A 23,041-nucleotide genomic window follows, 5' to 3' on the forward strand; every position below is an offset into this window, starting at 1 on the left:
CTGAATGACTCTTCTTTCTGACTCATCTCTCTCAGCGCCTGGGAACTCTCATGCCCATCCACCCGAAAAGTAGGTGAGCTGGGACACCCTGTGTCTGCACTGCACAAAGTGAGAGAGAAGAGGAAATGGCTGAAGCTTCCACTTGGTGATCAGGTGAGCAACCAGAAAAACCGTTCTCCAAAGGCACATACACACACACCCATCTTATTCATGAATGGGTTGATGGAGTGCAAGGGTGCTAAGGTCATTTATTCATTCAACAAAAACTAACTGTCCACCTTCTATGTACAGGACACTGCACGAACCAAGAATAAAGGCAGAGATGACCCCTGCTCTGTGGGTCACATAATAATAAAGTACCATGATTAGGGACATACAGGATACAATATACTCCCACAGCAGGGGCACTAGAGATCTCAGAGGAAGAGATCCTTGGGTTGAAACCTGAAGGCTGAGTAAACAGTTGGTTTTGGAGCAGGTAGAGAGTCTTGCCTATGTGTCATAAGTAAATGGAACAGCATGTGTGGTGGTCCCAAGAGTGCTATGTGGTAGACTGGCATGAGCAGGTGAGTGATTCTGCAAGAGGGAAGCTGGAGAAATAGACTGAGTCAAGTTGTACTCCTTAGTAAAAAGTCTGATCTTAATCAAACCACTGAAAAGTGTTGAACAGGGAAGTGACATGAGTAAAACCTCCATTTTTGAAAGGGCATTCTAGTTACTGTTTAGAAATTTTACGGTTGTTTTTTTTTTTTGGCGGGGGCAGAGGGGGGAGTTGGCCGGAGTCAAATGTGTGGAGGCCAGAAGACCAATTAAGAAGTTACTGTAATCACCCAATGGCAGTGAAGACAGAGAAGAGAGGGAAGATAAAGAAATGGTCATTCCACACTCAAGACATTCATGATCCCTGTCCCTAACTCCCAGGGGTTCTAGTTCTAAATAACTCCATCTACAGAGACCAGCAGTGGCCCTGAACCAAGTATGAGTCTTTAGAAAAAGTCCCAAATCAAATGAAACAGTGATTTCATTTTTAGAGATAATTTGGATATTCTTATTTCCTTTCAATATTTTTAAATGGCCTACCTAGCATGGTGGTTGGTACTTAGTACATATTCGGTAAGTGACTGATGAAGAACATATAAAACACACAGATCTGTAGTGATTAAACAGACTATCCAGGTGCTACACGCAAAACCCTCAAGAAAAATAGCTCAGTACTAATATTAATGCTGTAGGGAAGTAACACACTCAACACTATTTATGAGAATTTAAATCTATTTCTTTTTGGAGAATAATTTGACAAAACCCAAAGGTATGCAAAGAAAAACAGAGTTCTGATGCTGAGTAACAGCAGTTCCCTCTGCTACATTCTGGCCCGAGACTGGACAAAAGAGACCACAGTTAACATCAAAATGAAAGACAAATCCGGGCACCAGGCTGGCTCAGGTGGTGGAGCATATGACTCTCACTCTCAGGGGTCTGAGTTCAAGCCCCACATTGGGTAGGTATAGAAATTACTTAAAACTACAACAAACAAACAAACAAAGAAAGAAAGAAAGAAAGAAAGAAAGAAAGAAAGAAAGAAAGAAAGAAAGAAAGAAAGAAAGAAAGAAGCTAAAGTCCTTTCAGTAACCTATAAAAGTCCTATCCAATACTCACTCTCTACTCCTGTAGCCTCCTGTCCCTTGAATGTGCCAAGCATGCTCCCAGTTTTATGTTCCAGTCTGAGGATTCCTCAACTTTATAGCACAATGGAATGGCATGCAAATCTTTTGAAAATACAGATGCCTGGCCTCCATCCCCAAACACTGATTTAATTTGCAAGGGCGTGACACCTAGGGGAGAGACCTGAGAACTGGGATTTTTAAAAGCTCCTCAGGTTTTTGGACACAAGTTTGAGAACCACTGCTCCCATTTACCCTGTTTTTATAGCATTTATCACCAATTTTTACAAAAACACACACGCACACCATGACAGTAAGGACTTTATATATTTTGTTCACTACAGTGGGCTCATAGGAGGTAACCAATAAATACTTGGTGGAACAAATGGCCTTTCTAGTCTGGTCTTCGGCTACTCCTCCTGTCTCCACCCTTGCTGATATGGCCTGTATTTCAGCAACAAAGAATTATTCGTGGTACCTGAAATGCACCATGTTCTTTCCGCTGCCACGCCTTTCTACATCTAATAAAGTCCTACTTTTCCTTGCTTTCCCAGCCCTCTACCCCCAGGCTGAGCCTGATCTTATCCTGCAGGCTTAGAGAATATTTCATACACCTCTCTGATACTGTGTATCACAGTATGTCTTACATACATACACATTTGTCTTTAGACCAGCTCTGTCCCTAGAACTTGGTCCATCATGACAGAAATGTTCTTTATCTTCACAGACCAATACAGCAGCCACTAGCCACATGTGATAATAAGTATCTGAAAGGTGGTTAGTGTGACTGAGAATCTACATTTTTAATTGTATTTCATTTTAATTAATCTAAATAGCCAATATGGCTACCACACTGGTCAGCACAGCTCTAGACGTGATGTACTTTAATGTTTCATTTCTATAACCCAGGACACAGGAATTATCAACAGTGATGGACTGGTATATGGAGAGATGGATGGATGTTAGATAGTTGGCTCCAAAGATTATAATACCCATACATTTACAATTTCTGGCTTGACATATGGTAGGAGCAAAAGACATACTCTCAAGTACAAATAAGGCTCAGCCAACGAGAACAAAGAACTGGAGAACCTATCCAGTATTCTACTCCTCTACCCAGCTTATAATCCACACAGTGGGGGGAGTGTGACCTAACACCTTCTTGGGCAGTACCTTTTGAAAGCTTGGGGACAGCCCCCCACTGAGGATGGGTGGAATTTACAGAGCTATCTGTGCTTTATAAAAGTACCCCAGGCTACTCAAACACAATTCAGATAATAAGAATTCAAGTTTTTCCAGCTGAACAAAACAAGTGTGACACACCAAGCACCTTAATAATAAAAGTCCAAACTTCTACAGCACCCTTTCTATGCATAAGGCACTATTCTAAGTACCTTGTCTATTAACTCATGTAACCTTACGACAATCCTGTGAGTTTAGTGATTTCTATATTACAGATGAGGAAATGGAGCAACAGACAGGTTAAGTGACTTGTCCAACATTAACCCAGGCAGTCTGGCTCCAGAGTCTGAGCTCTTAATCTTTCCATCTTTAAAGAAGGCAATCTTTTCGGCAGAACCAAAACAGCCACGGAGGATGTTTATAAAGGCCAAAAGCTAAAGCAACCCCAAGCAAAAACCCACCAATGGTTCCAGCTATCATTTACTGAGAGACCACTAGTTCAAACCAACTGAGAAGTCTTACAGATTAAGGGAAGTAGATACTTCCAGGCCACATCATATCTTGCAAGTTAGTGGAAGCAGTTAACAAATGCACCCTAGGATAATGCCAACAGGAAGAAAGAGAAAAGTGAATAAAACCTCGCTTTCCATAACAGTGAAACAGCAGTAATAGAACTAGTAAAATTAAAACCCTAACATTTTTTCTAAATAAATTCACAAACTGCCTGGTTAATAGAGAAATAGTTCTTCAAGAGTTAAAGAATGTATGTACATTCACACACCATCATCAAGGGACTGTGCATAATCCAGAAAAAAATATCTGAAAACATACCCTCCTGCCTACCCACCTACTACAATACAGGAAAACCCCTGAATCTCTCAGGAAAGGGAGGAGCAAGAACTAATCTAAGAACCCAAAGGAGAACAAAGCTTCACTATAAGAAAGATGTGGTCACAAAGAAGGTTTCACAAACCACTCTGCTGTGGGTACCAAAAAGCAAATAATCAGCATACAGAGAGCTCTGGCAACCTCATGCAAGCTTCAGATTTAAGCAGGGCACCAAATAAGGGAAGGATTCTGGTGCATCAACTCCTAGGAAAAGTGTTTCAAGTTAAAAATGGTTATTCAGGTTTGGATGCAAACTTCTGTATCTGTTCTTTATCAACAGAGACACCTCTACCTCACTGTCAGCTAGCAGCAAAAAGAGAAGAAAACTGTTAGAATAAAAATGGGTTACACACAGACAACATGACCTGGTACAGCCTGGCATGTACCTGGACACCACAGACAAGGACTATAAACATGGCAGCACAGAACTTCTGGCTTTCCTTATCCCAGCTGGCTCCAAGTGTCTCCAGAAGCAGGTGGGCCATGATGTCACACACCTCCCAACCCCCCACAGCCAGATAGTTCAACATTAAGGTCAAAAGCCACAGCACTTTTGGTGAGAGACTCAGTTTCGCTGTGACTGAAGGCAAGGCCTGCTTCCATCTAGTTTTTTGTCAGTCATGTCGCTTCTGTGCTTGTTCCCAGACCCAAAATATCTAGTTCAAAAAACAGGGCAAACACCTTTAAATCTCTTATCTTTCGTCCAATTCTCCTTTCTTCTCTCAACAATGAGAAATCAATCTTAGGCATACCAGAAAGCATGAGCAAGGGAAAACATGAGCATTCACTTCTTCCTAATTTATCTATAATGCTCAATCCCCATCACTATCACTATTAAACATATAGGGAAAATCGGGAGTTTAGAGTTAAAAAGGAAGAACAAAGGTAACATGAGTCAAACACCAATTAAACTCTGCCGGTTACACACGTATGCTTAGTTTGTGACAACTTATTACACTGTACGGCTTTGATACATACACTTTTCTGTATGTATATTATTTTGTAATGAAAGGTTTTTTTTAATTACCACAATCTTTTCTGCTATTCCACCTAAGCCTCTACTCCATAGCCAACGACCCCTTGCCCCATATGTCCTAATCCCCACACCAAGATTCTAACTCCTAGGTGGTAGAAATGAAGGTGACTGTGCTAAAAGTTTGGGACTCCATCTAAGTGCAGAAAGCTACACTGGTGTCAAATACCACATCTGTTGATGATGTAAACTATAGCCCTATTTTACAGATGTACAAACAAAGAAAGAGACTAAGAAATGTGTCCACAGAAATAAACAATTTTGGAATGTATTCCAGAAGATGTAAGTCCTAGTCTCCATTAGCCACAAGGGACAGCTTATTGGAAACACCGAGGGCATCTATCAGTGCCTTATTCAACCTTTTGAAACGTGTCACGTCGAAGTATTTTAAAAGCCATACTGTTTTACAGATCTGTCCAGAAGTCTAAAGGAAAATCTGCCCAAAAAAATTCTTCACAGAGAATGTCAACTGACTTACACATAGTTTGCTTTACAAATTAGGACCCAGTATCTCTCAGAGATCTATGGCACAAGTCAGCTCAGAATCTTATTAGACAAAGTAAAATTTTAGCATCCTTACCAAGACACACCCCAGAAAAACATAAATCCACAGAGGGTATCATCCCAGCTCCTCTTTCCCATGTGCTTCAGTAGCTGCAGTCCTACTGTGCATGTGCAGGGCAAGAAGAGGACTTGTTGCCAATGGTTACAACACAAAACATAACTTACTCCTAAGCCAAACTGGCCTTGGCTCAGAAAGCTTCCCAGAATGATGGAAGGCATGACTTTAGGATGACTCAACTTTTGCTAATGCAGAAAATAAAGCAGAGAAGAACGATTTGAAGGATCCACTTCTAAGGTTGGGCCAAATCAAAAGCCCGAAGTATCTACTTTGTGATGAATCTTCAGCTCCAGCTGACTGATTAAACAGCATCAATTTGGACGTCTCTACCATGGCCTAAGATATTCTAATTATAGACTCTTGGCTAGGAATCCTAGGAGCAACCACTTGCAGTTTGTAACCACACCATATTTTTATCTACGTTGTTCCTTCTGCCAGAAGAGCTGGCTACTCCCATCTACCTAAAGAACTTCTTTCACCCTTCAAAAGTAAGGACAGATCACCTTTCTAGGTAGTTTTCCCCGGTCATCATGAGTCAATGTCTTTCTCCTCTGTATTATTCCTGTATGGTGTACATATTTCCATTATTGCATTTGTTGTTTTTTTTTTTTAAGATTTTATTTATTTATTTGACAGAGATAGAGACAGCCAGCAAGAGAGGGAACACAAGCAGGGGGAGTGGGAGAGGAAGAAGCAGGCTCATAGCGGAGGAGCCTGATGTGGGGCTCGATCCCATAACACCGGGATCACACCCTGAGCCGAAGGCAGACGCTTAACCGCTGTGCCACCCAGGCGCCCCATCCATTATTGCATTTGTAATTTATTTACATATCTGTTCTTCCTACTAGACTGTATCTTTGAAGGAAAGATCAGTATCATTCACCTTTCTGTGTGCAGTGCCTAGGATAATGATTAACATATAAACGTACTCCCTAAATATTTACAGAAAGAACCTGAGTGGGACAGGGAAAACCTTGATCCCCTCAGAAAGGACTAGCTGACCTCAGAAGGAGGTTTTACAACTGAATAAGTGAGAGAAAAAGAGGAGAATGTCCATATAAAACTGTTATTTAAGGCAACATATGAAGGTGTTATACTATACTGCAGCATAAAATAAATTGAAAACAAGAAAGAGGAACAAAAGAGAAAAAATCAGCAGTCACTAGTAGTAAGGACATGACACAAAATGCATATCAGAAAGTCCTTCACATTTATTAAAGGAAGTAACAAGTTTGACACTAACCTCTGGGACAAATAAGACAGAATTATTCTTAAAAACAAACTCATAAATGTGCATGAAGTTAAAAAAAAAAAAAACAAACTCACGCAGCACGACTATCTCGGATACTAAAAGCAGAAATTTCTCCCATGGGTTTCCAGAAAGAAGATACCATGTGAAACAAATAGCCATGATTCCCTAGACCTCTTTATTATTATTTGTCTTAATACAGGCTGACGATCTTACACCAAAGTATAATTCGGTCAAAGCAACACTACTGGGGACAATATGTTACCCATGTACACAGTTCTCTGATGGTTCTAGGCATGAATTACATGGAAAGAACAATAGTAGGAGATGCCTAGTGATTTCCATAACAGATACTCAATAAAGCTCTTGATCAGTGGACAGATGGAAGACAGACAACTGGAAAAATCACTGAAGCTCTCAAAAATAAAAATGTGTGGTAAATACACTTTAGAGAGACTCAAGCATCAGAAAGAGTCTCCATAGTATTTTGAGTTCCTTCTGGTCTAATGTCTATATAGTAAGACTTGGAAAAATAAAATTGAGCAGTAACTTCAATATTAAATATTTATGAGTAAAGTGAAAGGCTTCCAAGAGGAGGGAGAAACCTGGAGTTTCCCCCTGAAGCCTAACAAAGAGTCTGCCGACTGGGAAAAGATCCCCAGCCAAGAAAACAACTGTTTCATATTCTCTATCTTAGCCCAAACATTACATCCAAGACAGTGAAAAAAGAGTAGACGGATGAAATTCTGGAACCTTTAAGAGTAGAGAGGGATTACAGAACGATAGAACTGCAGATACATCTCCCCAAGAGTATGGTCAGAAATAAAAAACAATATAGGAAATTGGTGAGAAAGGCAACAGGGGGAAAACGAAAAGGTCAGTGCAATGTCTTGACCCACACAACGTGCAGCACGTTTCTATATAAAGTGAGCTGCTCCCACAGTAACATCAAATCACTGCTCTATTCCTTCCTAAAGCAGCGGCAGAGTGACAAGGATCCTGTGTAAGGGTCTCATTCTTATTTGGACGGCTCTTCACAGAGCAGGAGCTGGATCCTAAGGGACGATTTATAGTACACCCTCACATACATTCCAGTTGGCTAGAACTCAGCAACTGATTGCTCCCTTGTCTAACTTGGTAAGAAGCCAAAGGAGGACTTTTCTCAGTCAACTCTCCCAGGCTGGAAAATTCTCCAATCCCAGAGTTCTGGCTTAAGTCTGGATATCAGGTTATTCACAAGATGCCAAAACTATGTCCTTATATCGGCTTTGAACAAGTCTCTCAAGTATACCATACAGATTCCCACAGATCTCAAAATCATCTGGACATTAAGGCCAAAGATGGCCACTCTTCCTCTCACATACAGAGAACATGCTTTACAAAGCACGTGCAACATCAAAACAAAGCTTTCATAAATTAAACATCAATCTCAACAATTCTTTAAGGGTGAACACGCAACATATTCATTCAATGGCTTCCTTAAAACCATTTTATTCTACCCTACTGAGCACCCTCCCTGTTCGACAAGTTACTCACATTCTCTCTCACCATGGTCAATCCTTATGCCACGAAGAGCCAAAACCCAAACCTGTCTCTCTAATTGAGAGGAAATGAGAGACGAAACCTTAACAAGGTGTTTCTGATCTCATCCAGCTCCTGTATCGGTGAATCTCAACCAGAACAGCAGCACTCCTCCCAGGGAGTGCTTGGAAATGTGTGCGGACCACTACTGGTATCCAGCGGGCAGGGTCAGGAATGCTAAACATCCTGCAGTGACAGTCCCACAAAATGAGGAAGGGCCCCCCACCAAAGGCAATAACACCCTTATTAACAATCAATGCCCTAAGTGAAGGACCGCCACTGTATTAACTGCCTTCACCCTTCCCATTCTAGAGCAGTGGTGGGTAAACTCTTTCCGTAAAGGGTCAGACAGTGTATCGTTTAGGCCTCGTGGGCCACATACATCTCTGTCACATGTTCTTCTTTTTAAACAAGTCCTTATGTAAGTATGTTATAAGCCACTCGTAGCTTGCAGGCCACTGGCAGTCTTTTACCCATCCCTGTTCTAGAGCATTACCTGAGTCACTACAGTCTGTCCACACTGAGAGACGCTGATTAAAATAAAATGTGATGTAGTGTGTAATAAACAACTTTAATAATGCGTACTACAATTTTAATGAATGTAATAAGACCTTCAGAAGTTAGCCTTAAAACCTAAAAACTGGGGCATTACTTACTTCTAATTAATTAAATAATTCTCTCCTGTCCTCTCCTCCTCCCTGTGCATTTTGGTTGCAAGTTTTCTCCTGAATGCTCCTTTTCCAACACGTTTCTCGAAGAGTACCGGTACTGCCTTTCTCCGTCTTCTCAGGATGTGCTACTTCCTAGTCACTATGTGTGCCACTCAGAAAGTCTCTGTAAAACTACTACTGTTAACATTTTCTAAAATGTCTAAACCAAACCAAAGCCTGGAAATTCTGACTGGTATCTGGGTCCTCACTTTCCGGATGGTAACTAAAGGTCACGTGGGGTGGAAAGTGGCCTGTGGGTAACACAGAATACACACATGCACGCGAACAGGATATGTTGGTAATCCGGTTTCCTGAGACCTGGTGAGTTGTGAGAGTTCTCATCAACACTGTTGGGGAAGATGAAAAACCTGAAGCTCGGAAATACTGGATTTTAACAGTGTCCATTCTTAGAATTTCTGGCTAGAGCAGAACGGGGACGTACACCTCTTTTTCCCCACATTTTATTCGTCTAAAAATACAAACCAAACACACACACAAAAATAAATGAAGTTAGTATCTGACAAGGTTTCTTCACAGTGTGGAAGCTGGTGTTTGCAGCATGGCTTATGTCACGTCTCAAGCCCAGAAAGATGAAGAGTGTGGTTTTGGTGTTTAACCAGCCTCAACTGCACCCTGGCACTCTGTTTCTTCCCCCAGAGAACTTTGCTCTGCTAGAGGAAAGAAACCAACCTCACATCTTGAAACGAAACGGCTAGGATAAAAATAAAGCCCTGAAGTGGTTTGGTGACCGAGGTCATATGGGCGTTAAGGGTTTATAGGTAGGGCCAATGTACTTTGAGAAACTTCCACTCACTGCCAACCACAAAGAGACAAAGAAAGACATCAGCCCCAGAGTCCAGCAATGATCCAGGCAAGCAGCACCAGTCCTTGCCTGTTAGGGGCTCTTTCTCACAGAACACGTTATGAATATCTGAAAAACCCAGTTGGTTCTACCTCTGAAGCAATCTCACCAAGTTCTGCTTCCTAAGGCCTGAGAAAAAGAGAGCCAACCTGTAGCCTCTTCCTCCATCAAGAGACTTTATGAAATCCTATCACCCTATGTTGCCAAATCTCAGTTCACAGAAGAATACTTTCAAACAGCTTCTAGGGTGGAGGAGTACGACATAAGGCACAGGCTATAAACTACTTCACGAAAGTAAAGGGCTATATAAATGACATGATATTCATGTAATTCCCACAGCAACCCTGCAAAACGGAATGGTACCCACCCTGCAGATAGGTTATCTTTATAAGGTCAAAAAATTAAGCTAACTTTCTCTGCTTTGATAATGATGGGGCAATGAAATAATCAAGTTACCACACATAAAAACATTCACCTATTAGCAAAGAGACTCAATTCTTCTCTCACTATTGATCAAATCAATGCTTATGCCATCCAGAGAAAATGAGGCCAAGAGTTTTGAGCTGTACCTGATGGCGCTAATTCTGGAAGTGCCAACCTAAGGGTGTACGATACCACACTAGGACCTAACGCTCCAAGACGAGTCATCTTGCCCAAGAAAGCAGACCTTCTAAAACTGTGCTCTGCCCTATAGCTGTGTTCATGGGGCAGCTGGGGGGGGGGGGGGCGTGGAGGTATTAGATGTGTACCACCCACACATCACAGCTTTTTCAGCGCGGTGGTGGCAGCAGCAGCAGCAAGCAGCAGCAGCTCAGGTGCACAGACTATGCAAGGGGCACTGAAAAACAAGACGAATGGTCTGAAGAAAATGCCACCTGCAAAACACACTTTAAAAATAAAAAAAGCCTTCAAACAAATATAGCAAGTTGAGCATGGGAAAGCTCTGTGATACAGGTCACCTGACCTGGGTTTCTCACAGTGAAGCTGAACTCCTTTGTTGGCCAATGTTTACTTTGCTGGACTCTTGATTAAATGCAAGAAAAAATATACTCACGTACTATCCAGCCTCCCAGAGCCATGCATTCAGTCAGAAAGAAAAAATCACCATTCTCAACTTATAATAGCACCCTCTAAGGAAAAAAAAAAAAACACCATGGAAACATGGACACATGAGATTCAGGCAGGGGCAGCATGCAAAGTTTCAGGCAGAAGCTATGATTTCCAAGCCTAGAGAAACAAGGTTCTCACTCTGCCAGAGATTTCAGATAACAACTAAAAAGCCTGGGGTTAGAGAAAACTATGAAAGACAAGAAAAGTTTCTCTTCTTTTTTTAAATGTTTTCTTATTATTTTGATTTGCATTTTTTAAAAAGATTTTATTTATCTGAGAGAGAGAGAGAGAGAGAGAGAGCGCAAGCACACAAGCAGGGGGAGAAGCAGAGGGAGAGGTAGAAGCAGGCTCCTCGCTAAGCAGGGAGCTTGATGTCGGGCTGGATCCCAGAATGCTGGGATCATGACCTGAGCTGAAGGAAGACACTTAACTGACTGAGCCACCCAGGTGCCCAAGAAAAGTTTACTTCTAATCAACTGGTTTGGTGGGTGGCATTCAGACTTTACTAGAACACAGCCTGAAGCTTTTCAGTTCACACGCTTAGGCGGAGTAACTTCTCACTTTTCACCAAGTTTGGCTGCAACAGGATGTTGAGGAAAGACGCTGTCCCAGAGCTGTGTGTGTAGGCCTCCATTCCCAGAGGTACAAATTTCATCAGGAAACAGAAGCGATACCTTCAGATTCCTTAGGCTCACTACTAGACTGCAGACGAAGAGGGAACCAGCCTGGTAGCAGGACATACTGCTAACTAGTTTCTGGATGAACACCAAAGGCAATACCACGTGAAGCCAAACAAAACACTTCTGCCCCCCCCACCCCCCAAAAAAGAAAAAGAAAAACCAAAACAACACTTATGGTCCAATGATTAAGACATATCCAAACTGTGACCAAAATGAGGCCTGACTGGAGGGACTTGCCAATCCTAAACAATCTCTGAGAAACAACTTAAAAGCCTAGATTGCGATAACCCATTTTGGCGGCACTTTGAAAGCACTGATCACAAAATCAAATGCCTACAGAGACAAGGTAGGTGACGAAAGTGAGCCATATGTAAGTACAGGAGGAGGGTGGGGGGAGAGGGTCGGGCTAAACTGGAGAACACAAGCCTGATCAAAAGGGGGTAGCTGCTACTTGGCTCTGGCAAATCGTTGCCAGATCTGGATTTTTTTGTAAATTAGCTGGCAACTGATTGAACTTTTAAAACAAAACAAGCAAACATCTACTATTTGGCCCACCTGAACCATCTGATTAGTCTCAGTGTCACTAAAAGTGAGATAATCAGACACCCCCTAATGCAGGGCAAAATGAGGCACACAGCACCACCTACGAAGTACTCTTGCCAAAAAGGCTGAACCCAAATCTAACCAAGTTTCTAGAGCTAACTCTCATTTAGAGGAATATGAGGGATAGAAGAAAAGGTTAAATGATACCACAAGGAAACAAAGACAAATCCAGAATGTGGGAATTCTACAGGACAACTAACCGGCTTCTTTTTTAAAAATATATTTTTTATTTATTTATTTTTGCGAGAGACCAAGAGAGGGGGAGAGAGTGCGCGAGCACAAGCAGGGCTCGGGGGCAGAGGGAGAAGGAGACTCCCTGATGAGCAGGGAGCCTGATGTGGGACTTGATCCCAGGACCCTGGGATCACGACCCGAGCCAAAGGCAGGCGTTTAACAGACTGAGCCACCCAGGCGCACCTACTAACAGGCTTCTTTAACAAGCTTATGACACAAAGAACGTTTTTAAAAGGGAAGGCAGGATTGTTCTTGATTAAAAGAAAGTTAGGAGACAGAACAATCAAACATAATGTACAGGACTTGATTTGAACAAACCAACTCTAAGAAGACATTTGTTAGATAATGTGGGAAATAAAGTTATACATCAAATACCAAATGATGCCATGGACAGACACGGCAATGGCACTGTGGTACATAAGAAAAAGTGCATTTTTTTTAAAGATTTTATTTATTTATTTAACAGAGAGAGAGACAGCCAGCAAGAGAGGGAACACAAGCAGGGGGAGTGGGAGAGGAAGAAGCAGGCTCCCAGCAGAGGAGCCTGATGTGGGGCTCGATCCCAGGACTCCGCGATCACGCCCTGAGCCGAAGGCAGACGCTTAACGACGGAGCCACCCAGGCACCCCAATGTGCATTATTTTTTAAAAGGCGTGTACAGAAGTGAAATATGTAGGGTTGCAATGATGCATTATCCAGGATTTCCTTTAAAATACTTCAACCAAGGGCGCCTGGGTGGTTCAGTCAGTCGAGCATCCCACTCTTGGTTTCGGCTCAGGTCATGATCTCATGGGTTGTGGAAATAAGCCCAATGTTGGGTTCTGTGCTCAGCAGGCAGTCTGTTTGAGGATTCTCTCTCTCCCTCTCCCCCACTGCTCATTCTCTCTCTCTCTCAAATGGGTAAACAAATCTTTTTTAAAAAATAAATAAATAAATAAATAAGATACTGCAACCGGAGCACCTGCCTGCCTTAGTCAGTTAAGCGTCGGACTCTTAACCTCAGCTTAGGTCTTGATCTCATGGTCATGAGTTCAAGCCCCACACTGGGCTCCACGCTGGGCATGGAGCCTACTTAAAAAAATAATAATAATCAGGGCGCCTGGGTGGCGCAGTCATTAAGCGTCTGCCTTCGGCTCAGGGCGTGATCCCGGCGTTATGGGATCGAGCCCCACATCAGGCTCCTCCGCTGGGAGCCTGCTTCTTCCTCTCCCACTCCCCCTGCTTGTGTTCCCTCTCTTGCTGGCTGTCTCTCTCTGTCAAAATAAATAAATAAAATCTTAAAAAATAATAAAATAAAAATAAATGAAATGAAATGAAATAAAAATAAAATAAAATATGAAGACACTGAAGTGCATGCCTAAAGCCTCATTGCTAATAACCGATAAAACTAAGACTTGAACTTAGGCCTTCCCAAAGCCCAAGCTGTTAAACTCTGCACTATCCTCTCACTGACATATCAGTGGATATGGACAAAATTAATAAAATCTATCAAGCTGCCAGACTCTAAGAGAGACACAATAGACCTATAGTCAAGCACTCATGGAAGTATCTCCCAAATCCAACAGTAATATGAGCGGGGGAAATAAAAGCAAATATGAATAACTGTGTGTGATATACCATTAATAGTGTAAAAGAAGGGAGAAAACCATGTGTGTGTGTGTGTGTGTGAGTACATTATACACACACAAAACCTTTTATCTATTCTTAAATAAAATATTTAAAAAGGCAATCACTCCTCTGCTAGACCTATTCCTACCAACCTAGAAGCCAACCCCAACTCTGCTACCTAGAAACTTTTCCAACTAGAACCCAGCTTTTCAAACAAAGTCACAAGTTTCTATGCCCAGAGGAGCCTCAAATTAATCCATCATGCCCCAATTTATCACTAGTTCAAGATGTTTCCCCATGAAATGGACCCTTTTCAGACTAATCTTTCAAAACAATAATCAGTCCTATTAGATGTCTGATCTTTCTTGAAGTTCTTCTTCCTTATTCATGTGGCTTAAGAAGTTTCTCTTTACACAGGAGAGGGAGGACATTACAGTGTCATTCTAATTGTGCTACTTGGATAAAAAGCAAGATACAGTATCTATGCTGACTTCAGAAATTAGAGTACTACTTTTCCAATCAAGTTCTGAGTTGACAATTAGGCATGGATTTGTCTCTTCTGACTTCCCAGGTTAATGGGCATTAGACATTTCCAATCTAAGTGCTGTGCCCTGCGTAAACACGCAGGAAAAGCATACCCTAAGATGTTAACAGTAATTATTGCTAGATGGTAAAAACACATTGTTTATCTGCATTTTCATATTTTTTACAATAAGGATGTGTTGGCTTTGTAAATTTTTAAAAAGATAGATTGATTGATTTGGGGGGGGGGCGCTGGGAGGGCGGGGAGCTGAATGAGGGAAAGAGAATCCCAAGCAGACCCTGGGCTGAGCACAGAGCCCCACACAGGGCTCGATCTCACGACCCTAAGATCAGGACCTGAGCCAAGCCCAAGAGCTGGAAGCTAAACTGACTGCGCCACCTAGCACCCTGGCTTCATAAATTTTTAAAAGCAATAAAAATATCAAAATGAAAAGAAAACAAGGTTTGCTCTACTTAATCGAAGCCATTGGCAATTTCCTCCAACAACCAAGACACAAAGAAACACTAATATCTTCTGCATATTTGAGTTTGGAATGCCCAAAGCACCGTCTAAAAGAGTAGCCCTCAAATTTTAATCAACAAACTGTGGGGCAAAAAATTCAGTCAATTTCTACTCTACTTAATTTAATGAATGAAACAGTACTGCTTTTGTTGAATTAACAATGCAGACATGAGAAGTAAACAATGAGAAATTCCAGAAACAAATTACTTCCAGAATCCAGAAGTACATTATTTGGGCCCAGCCCACTGACCACTACCCATATATACCAATGCACCAAACTAGAAAGTGTTCCGCAGAAGGCTGAGTCTCTCCTCCACTCCAACTTTCTCAGATGAACCTCCAAATTATCATAGATTTAGATACCCTGCAACCCCTCCGCTGTGTCACACCTCCTCTGTCTTTGCCCATGCTGTTCCTTCCACTTGGAACACTCTCTTCTCATTTGGCCTAGTTAACTTCCAGGAAGCCTTCCAAAGTCACTCTCCTTTTCCTCACTACAACCCATACTTCCACCAGGACTGAACCAAGTGTTCTTCTCTGTGCTTCTATGGTACCCAATGCATACCTCCCTCACGACACTTACCACAATATACTTGGTCATCATTATTTGTGGATTTGTATTTGTGAATTCAGCTACTTGCTAAAACTCATTAGTAACACCAAAATCAATACCCATGGTGCTTTCGCAGTCATTCATGGACATACCCAGAGGGGCAAAAAATTCAAGTCGCCTGATAAACATGTTCCCAGCTGAGGTTCAACAAGGTGACTCTGCCTTCTTGTCCAAGTTCTCATACTTTAAGCAAGTGCCCTTTTCATGGTCTATTTAGAGCCATGTTTTTCACATTTCTGTGCTTTTTGCTGGTGATTTCACTGTTTAAAATGGCCTCCAAGCATAGCGCTGAAGTGTTCTTGTGTTCCTAAGTGCAAGAAGGCTGTGATGTGCCTTACAGAGAAAATGTGTGTCTGTTTGGGCACAAGTTACAGTGGCGTCAGCCATGAGTTCAGTGTTAATGAATCAACAATATACATTAAATAAAGTGACTATAAACAGAAACCTACATAAAACAAGGTTATGGGGCACTGGGTGGTTCAGTCGGTTGAGCGTCCAACTCTTGATTTTGGCTCGGGTCATGATTTCAGGGTTATGAGATCAAGCCTTGCTTTGGGCTCCACGATAAGCATGGGACCTGCTTAGGATTCTTTCTCTGCCTCACCCTCTGCCTCTCCTCCCCACTCTCTCTCTCTCAAAACCAAACAAACATACAAAAAAAACCCAAAAAACAACGTATGCACTGATCACTTGATGAAATTCTTATAACCAGAGGCTCACAGAAACCTAACCTTGTATTTCCCTTAGAAGCAATGGTTCAGGGGCGCCTGGGTGGCTCAATTGGTTAAGTATCTGCCTTCAGCTCAAGTCATGATCCCAGGGTCCTGGGATCGAACCCCACATTGGGCTCCTTGCTCAGCAGGGAGCCTGCTTCTCCCTCACCCTCTGCCTGCTGCTCTGCCTGCTTGTGCCCTCTCTCTGTCAAATAAATAAATGAAAAATCTGAAAAAAAAAAAAAAGAGCAATGGTTTAGTATTCACTAATTCAGTGTCTGTGGTGACTTTCTAGCACATAACTACCACAGATGACAATAACTAACTATATACTGAAACATTCTGTTTATGTGGCCATTACTTCCACCAGATCAGAGTTTGGCAAACTAGGCCCACAGGCCAGAGGCAGGCTGCCACCGGTCTTTGTAAATAAAGTTTTACTGGAACACAGCCATGCTCATTCATTTCTGTACTGTCTATGGCTATTTTAGCACCCCAACAGCTGAGGTAAGTAGTTGTTAACAGAGACCATATGGCCTACAAAGCCTCAAATATCAACTACCTGGCCTTTTTCAGAAAAAGCTTGCTGACCCATGCACTAGACTCTAAGTAAGCTCTTTGAGGTAATAATAATGCCATATTCATCTTTACAACCCTAGCACAAAGCTGGCACATTAGGACAGGTAAAGTAAACTTTAGTCTGGTTAAGCACTGGACCCAGAAGCAGCCCTCTACTCCAAAAACTCAAGAGTAACTGCAGTAAATTCTGGATGTAAACAAGGCCTGGAAAAAAATACTATGCAAAGAAATAAAATAAATATTGGTATGGTATAAAAACCATTTGGTGGGTGAAATAAGAGATTCAAATAAGGAAAGGCTGAACAATAGGTATTAGGAGCTACTGAGGTACAGTCCAGTCTGAACCCCAAAACACATTTAGAAAGGTGAAATAGAAGAAAGATTTGTCAAGAGGTCGGCCAAACATACAATGACATCTCATTACCTGAAGACATTTTCTACACATAGCACCAAACACGCTGTAGGTATAGTAACCACAGTCAGTTGGGGAAAATGCTGGGAATGGTAAATCAAATCATGTCAAAACACGAGAACTCACTGAAGTTTCAGCTCTATCAATGGCCCCTATTCTCATTTGCTCATTCTTCCCCAATAGACAGATTTGTGTTACATTCTATTGAAGATATGAACAGAGCAGTTTCATCAGAGATCCTGGCCTCTCAGTGTGAAAACTGTTTCTGATGCTATAGTCTCCTTAATTAACTCCCTATCTGCAAAAACTCATTTGCTGAGCAGTAACCCTTTCCTGATTTCCAAAGGGAGCTGAGGTACAGCAGAAGGCACATCCACCAAATAAAAAATGCTTGAGACCCTGGTGACATTGAATTTGAGTAGCCTAGCTGGCAGGGGTAGAGTTTAAATATGAGTCTCAATTAGTTTAAAAGGATGCCACTTACAGTTGAGGTTGGCAGTCCCTCCCCAGGTAGCATGTTCAACCCAAACCACATCTCAAGGCTGAAAACCAACAACCCACAAGCTAACCTCCTGTAGCCATTTAGAGAGAGATCCAAAGCTCGTGCTTGGCAAAGAGAAAACAAACTAGTTGGGACTCTACTATCATTACTAACAACTACCTGAAGCCAAACTTTCTGCTTCTTATTCACGGATGTGAATTTCAGTAGTGTGTGCTAGAAACTCTAGGAATTGTCAAAGGAGCAAGTTTAGTAAGGCTAATCACCCAAAAAAGACAACTAAAATGAACAAGCACACACAGCAAATGTATAAATTACACAGATAAGGTAAACAAATGACATATACCTTTATAATGAAATATCATTCAGTCACACTAAGAACATACCAAAAAAAGATAGTCTTAGACAAGTGGAAATACAGTTATGCTATAATCCTTGTTTTGAAAATTTTTGTTCCATTGTGATAAATATACTGGGGAACAAGTTGAGCATAGCACAAATTCTGCATCTCCTTATGTGTGATTTTGTTCATGAGGAACATTGAGTGAACACAGAAAACTGCACTCTGCTGAACCGAGCTACACAGGAATAGAAAACACACACACACTCTCCAAATATCTACCAGCTACCGCAGTTCACCATATGAACTCGTTCTAAGCCACACCGATCCACATCTGGTGTTACATCTACCCGTCCAATTTCAAATAACCTCCTTCCACCACTTCACAGTAACACTCATGCTGCAATCCTTCTAAAGCCCGCTTCTAAAGTTCATCTCTTTTTCAAAGTAGTATTTATGTATTTCTTAACCAACAGACACGTATAAAATTGCACAACTGTCTTATTAGGTTCATATCTTTTTTTTTTTTTTTTTAATAAGTCACTGATGATTCTGGAGTATTGTGCCCTAACCCCTTCTTGCCCTTAAGCTCTCTGGCTTTTTTTCTGTGTGCTTTTACATAGCACGGTGATTTTGAGGACTATGTATGGACTGTATGTCCAATTCATAACTTGAAAAAGCAAACTATAGGGGCACCTGGGTGGATGATGATTAGGCTGAAAATATAAAAACAACTTCACAAATAGTTTAAAAAAGGATGACCATTTTACTCTGTATGTGTCTCTAATTATTTGAAATTTCTACCAAAAATACATCCATATATTATTTATACGATTAAAAATAAAACAATTAATAAAAATTAATAGATCTAATGACAGCCCATATGCTGAAAACGTCTTCTCTGAGATGCAAATAAGAATAAAAACACAGACTTAGGGGCGCCTGGGTGGCTCACTGGTTAAGTGTCAGACTTTGGCTCAGGTCATGATCCCAGGGTCCTGGGATAAACCCGCCTGGGATAAACCTCCCGCTGAGCAGGGAGCCTACTTCTCCCTTTGCCCCTCTGCCCCCCCACCCCGCTCGTGCTCACACTCTCTCTTGCTCTCTTTCAAATAAAATCTTAAAAAAAAAAAAAGAATAAAAACACAGACTCATAAACACATTACTTAGAAATCAATGAAATATCTAATGGAAGAGAGAGATCTATAGGATATTAGTTATAACCTTAACTCTTATGAAGGAAACTCCCCAATCTTGAGGTGAAGGTCAAAGAAAGCCATAAAATGCTTTCTCCAATTGCTGTTACTTGCACTTTATTTATTACTTAAAAGATTTATTTATTTCAGAGAGAGAGAGAGACATGCGAGAGCACAGGGGAGGGGAAGAGGGAAAGAATCAAGGAGGCTCCCTGCTGAGCGTGAAGCCTGGTGTGGGCCCTGAGATCATGACCTGAGCCAGAATCAAGAATCCATGCTCAACTGACTGAGACACCCAGGCGCCCCTGTTGCTTTCATTCTAAAGACAGACAGTGGAGCTAACCCAGTAGAACAATTTCTCTCTTATTCAAATAGGCTTCCCATTGGGGCTGCAACATCCAAACTAAGAGTCTACTGTAGCGGCAACTTCTTTGAAGCACCCCATGCAAACCATGGCACATGACAAACTAGGAAGTTTCATTTATAAGTAATGACTACTTTCTAAGTCATACAGAAAACAGCTAAAGAGTAAGAAGGATAAAGGAAGAGAAATGGAAAAAAAATTTTTTTAAGATTTTATTTATTTTAGAGAAAGAAAGAGAAAGTGGGAAGCGGAGCACAGGGAGAGGGACAAGCAAACTCCGTGATGAGCACAGAGCCTGACGTGGGGGCTCCATCCCACAACCACGAGATCATGATCTGAGCCAAAACCAAGAGTCGGGCAATCAACTGAATGAGCCACCTAGGCGCCCCAGAGAAATGGAAATTTTAAGTTAAACCCCAAAGAAGTCTCCTATCCCACTGCCTTTGATTCATTCTTAGCAGACAACTGTGTCTCCAACTTCAAAAAGAAAAAAGAAAGCATCAAAAAGGCCCTCCCTCATCTTCCTCCTACAATACCCACAAACTTACCTGACTCCCTATTACCTACTCCTCCTCTCCCTCAAGCATAAGAAAGAGGGATCCTCTCACCCTCATTCAGGCTAATCCCTGCACTTGTGCTCCAGATTTCTCTCCCTTCCAATCCTCTGCAAGGACCACTCCCTGCCATCTACCTCCTTTCTGTCTTAGATCTTCAACTTATTTATCATTGTTTTTTTTCTCGAGTGACTGAATCAACTCTCATGACTTCAATTCCATCTATGAGAGGATGCCTTCAAGTATCTTCACCTCTAATCCAGAATGCTCTCCCCAGCTTCAGATATGTTAGCCTTTAAATCTCTCTTCAATGTCCTACAGAAATTCCAACACGTCCAAAACTAAACTCCTCATTTTTCTCCTAAAACCAATTCTACCTCTATTCTCTGTCTCAAGGAATACACCAGCATTCACCCAGTTTCCAACCAGAAACACCCAGGTAGATGTCACATCTGACTTCCTCTTATCCTTCAGCTCCCCCTGTCCAATCAAGTTCTTTGGATTCTACCTCACCAATATACCTCATATTTGTTCACTTCTCCCCATCTCCAGAGCCATTCCCTGGTTCAGGTCCTCTCCACATCATACTTGGATTATTGTAGCACCCCTCCTACTCTTGTTTCTTGTCTTACCCTTCTCCAAACTTTTCACAAAGCAGCCAGAGTTATATTTCTTTTTTTTTTTTTTTAAAGATTTTATTTATTTATTTGACAGAGATAGAGACAGCCAGCGAGAGAGGGAACACAAGCAGAGGGAGTGGGAGAGGAAGAAGCAGGCTCATAGCGGAAGAGCCTGATGTGGGGCTCGATCCCACAACGCCGGGATCACGCCCTGAGCCGAAGGCAGACGCTTAACCGCTGTGCCACCCAGGCGCCCCCAGAGTTATATTTCTAAAATGTGTACAGACAAATTACTTCCTTACTGAAAGCATTCAACAGTTCCCTACCACCTTCAGGATAAAGGTCAAATTATTTACTGCATGACCCTTCAAGATTGCTCCCAGCGCACCCCACCATCCACTCCACTATCAATTTTACTCTCAAGGCACAATGAACCAGCCATTTTAGTTTTCCTACTATGCTCTCTCTCCTACTAGCTTTACAAAATCCCAACAGAATCCTAAAGCATCATATTGGTAACTCCAAAACCAAAGCAGCAAAAAATCCTATACTAAGATCTTCCTTTAGAAAAACTAGTTTTACTAAATTCTACAGTGCCACATAGTGGTGAGAGAGGGAAGCACATAATAAAGATAAGCAGCTGGAGGAGAGGAGGACATCAGAAAGCCTGAAGTGATTTACCTTCCCTGGGATTCATGGAAATGTCTGTGCAGTGCCTCCCAATTGCATGTACTGGGGCATCCACTTTTACTTAGCTTGCCTTGCTCATTATATCACCTTCAGGAACTTACATCACTTGGGCTCAGGCTGCCCAGCCCATTCTCCTGCTCAGAATCCTTCCCAGATTCAGTGCCCTGGGAGGACCGGAGATGTGATGGATGGATCCAGATCTCTAAGCGAGTGGTGTCATCTCCAACATGCCGGAAGGTAGACTTCTTTCCTTTCCGCCACTGGTCAGGGCTCAGTTCCAATTCCTCGTGTTGCTTTTTTTCCATCTGTTCTGCCTGTACAATATATAAACACATAAGCTCAGACTCTCCTGGGATTTAGCTAATAAAAAGAGGCACTCACCTCATCTCTGTTTGTTGCCGAGGGGTTATAAAAAGTAAAGACTTTACTATAGTCCCTAAATAGCAAAGTATTATCTGCTTTGTCTCACAGAAGTTATTAATTCCATAATCTAGATGCACACCCAAGGGCCCTGGAGAACTCTCCTAAAGATGAGCTTGGTTCTGCATAGGGGCTGACTGACTCCATCAGCACAGCCCAATGGACCCCCTGAGGATATTATAAGGCATTCCCCTGAGGACACGGAAGCACTATGAGAAACACATTCTTTTAGGAAGGAATGAGTCTGCCTGCATCCCCACTCACCTTTCGTTTGGTCTCCTCAAACAAGCTCATGAGACTCTCCTTGGCAGTCAGGATAGGGTTGCTGGCAGCTAAACTGCGCATATAGTAATAGACAGCATCAAGCTTCCTCCTCTGCAGAAAGAGGCCAGAGACGTCAAGTCAACCAATTCTCTTCCTGACTCCAGCCTGAGTCAGCCGACCTAGAAAACCTTACTATTTCTCCCAGGCTGTAAGGAATTCCAATAAGAAAATCAGAATGCTATCCATGGGAGGAACCACAGCGATTACATCAGAGATCTCTCCTGGCACAGGACCCTGTCTTACATGCAGAGGTACCCTAAGAGCCAAGTACTCACAAGAGGGAGAAAAGAATAAAGAGCCTCATCAAATATAAAATCCAATTACATTTTGTTTTTAGAGAAAGAAAATGTTCACTTCACTAGTTATTAGCTAAAAAAAATTATAAATAACAATGGCAACATCACTGATTAAGCATAGTGAGACAAGTGACCATCACTTCATAATTTTACCTCTAAACCTAAGAACACTGCCCCATAGGCATTATTAGTCCCACTTTAAAGATGAGGAAATGGGAGCCCAGGAAGATTGCTGTCCAACAACATAACTTGTCCAACAAGGCCTCCAAGCCAAATCCTGGATATGCCAGTATATGAACCTAGGTCTGTCTGGCTCCTGAGTCCAGGTCTGCACTATATCACACTGACTCTGC

The 23,041-nt window shown here is 41.9% G+C and overlaps 1 protein-coding gene across 4 annotated transcripts in view; it reads right to left on the reverse strand.

The window, feature by feature from the left end:
• Positions 1-23,041, reverse strand: part of SMG6 (SMG6 nonsense mediated mRNA decay factor) — a 229,627-nt gene that overhangs the window by 190,523 nt on the left and 16,063 nt on the right. For all 4 annotated transcript variants that reach the window (XM_045773653.2, XM_045773656.2, XM_045773654.2 and 1 more), the window contains exons 7-8: positions 22,333-22,443; positions 21,750-21,962 (exon numbers count right to left, since the gene is read on the reverse strand). In XM_045773653.2, the coding sequence (XP_045629609.2) occupies positions 21,750-21,962; positions 22,333-22,443 (324 nt within the window). The remainder of the gene's footprint in view (positions 1-21,749; positions 21,963-22,332; positions 22,444-23,041) is intronic.

This window comes from Ursus americanus, chromosome 23, assembly GCF_024610735.1.
Source record: "Ursus americanus isolate L20-20 chromosome 23, mUrsAme1.1.p, whole genome shotgun sequence".
NCBI classification, from domain to species: domain Eukaryota; kingdom Metazoa; phylum Chordata; class Mammalia; order Carnivora; family Ursidae; genus Ursus; species Ursus americanus.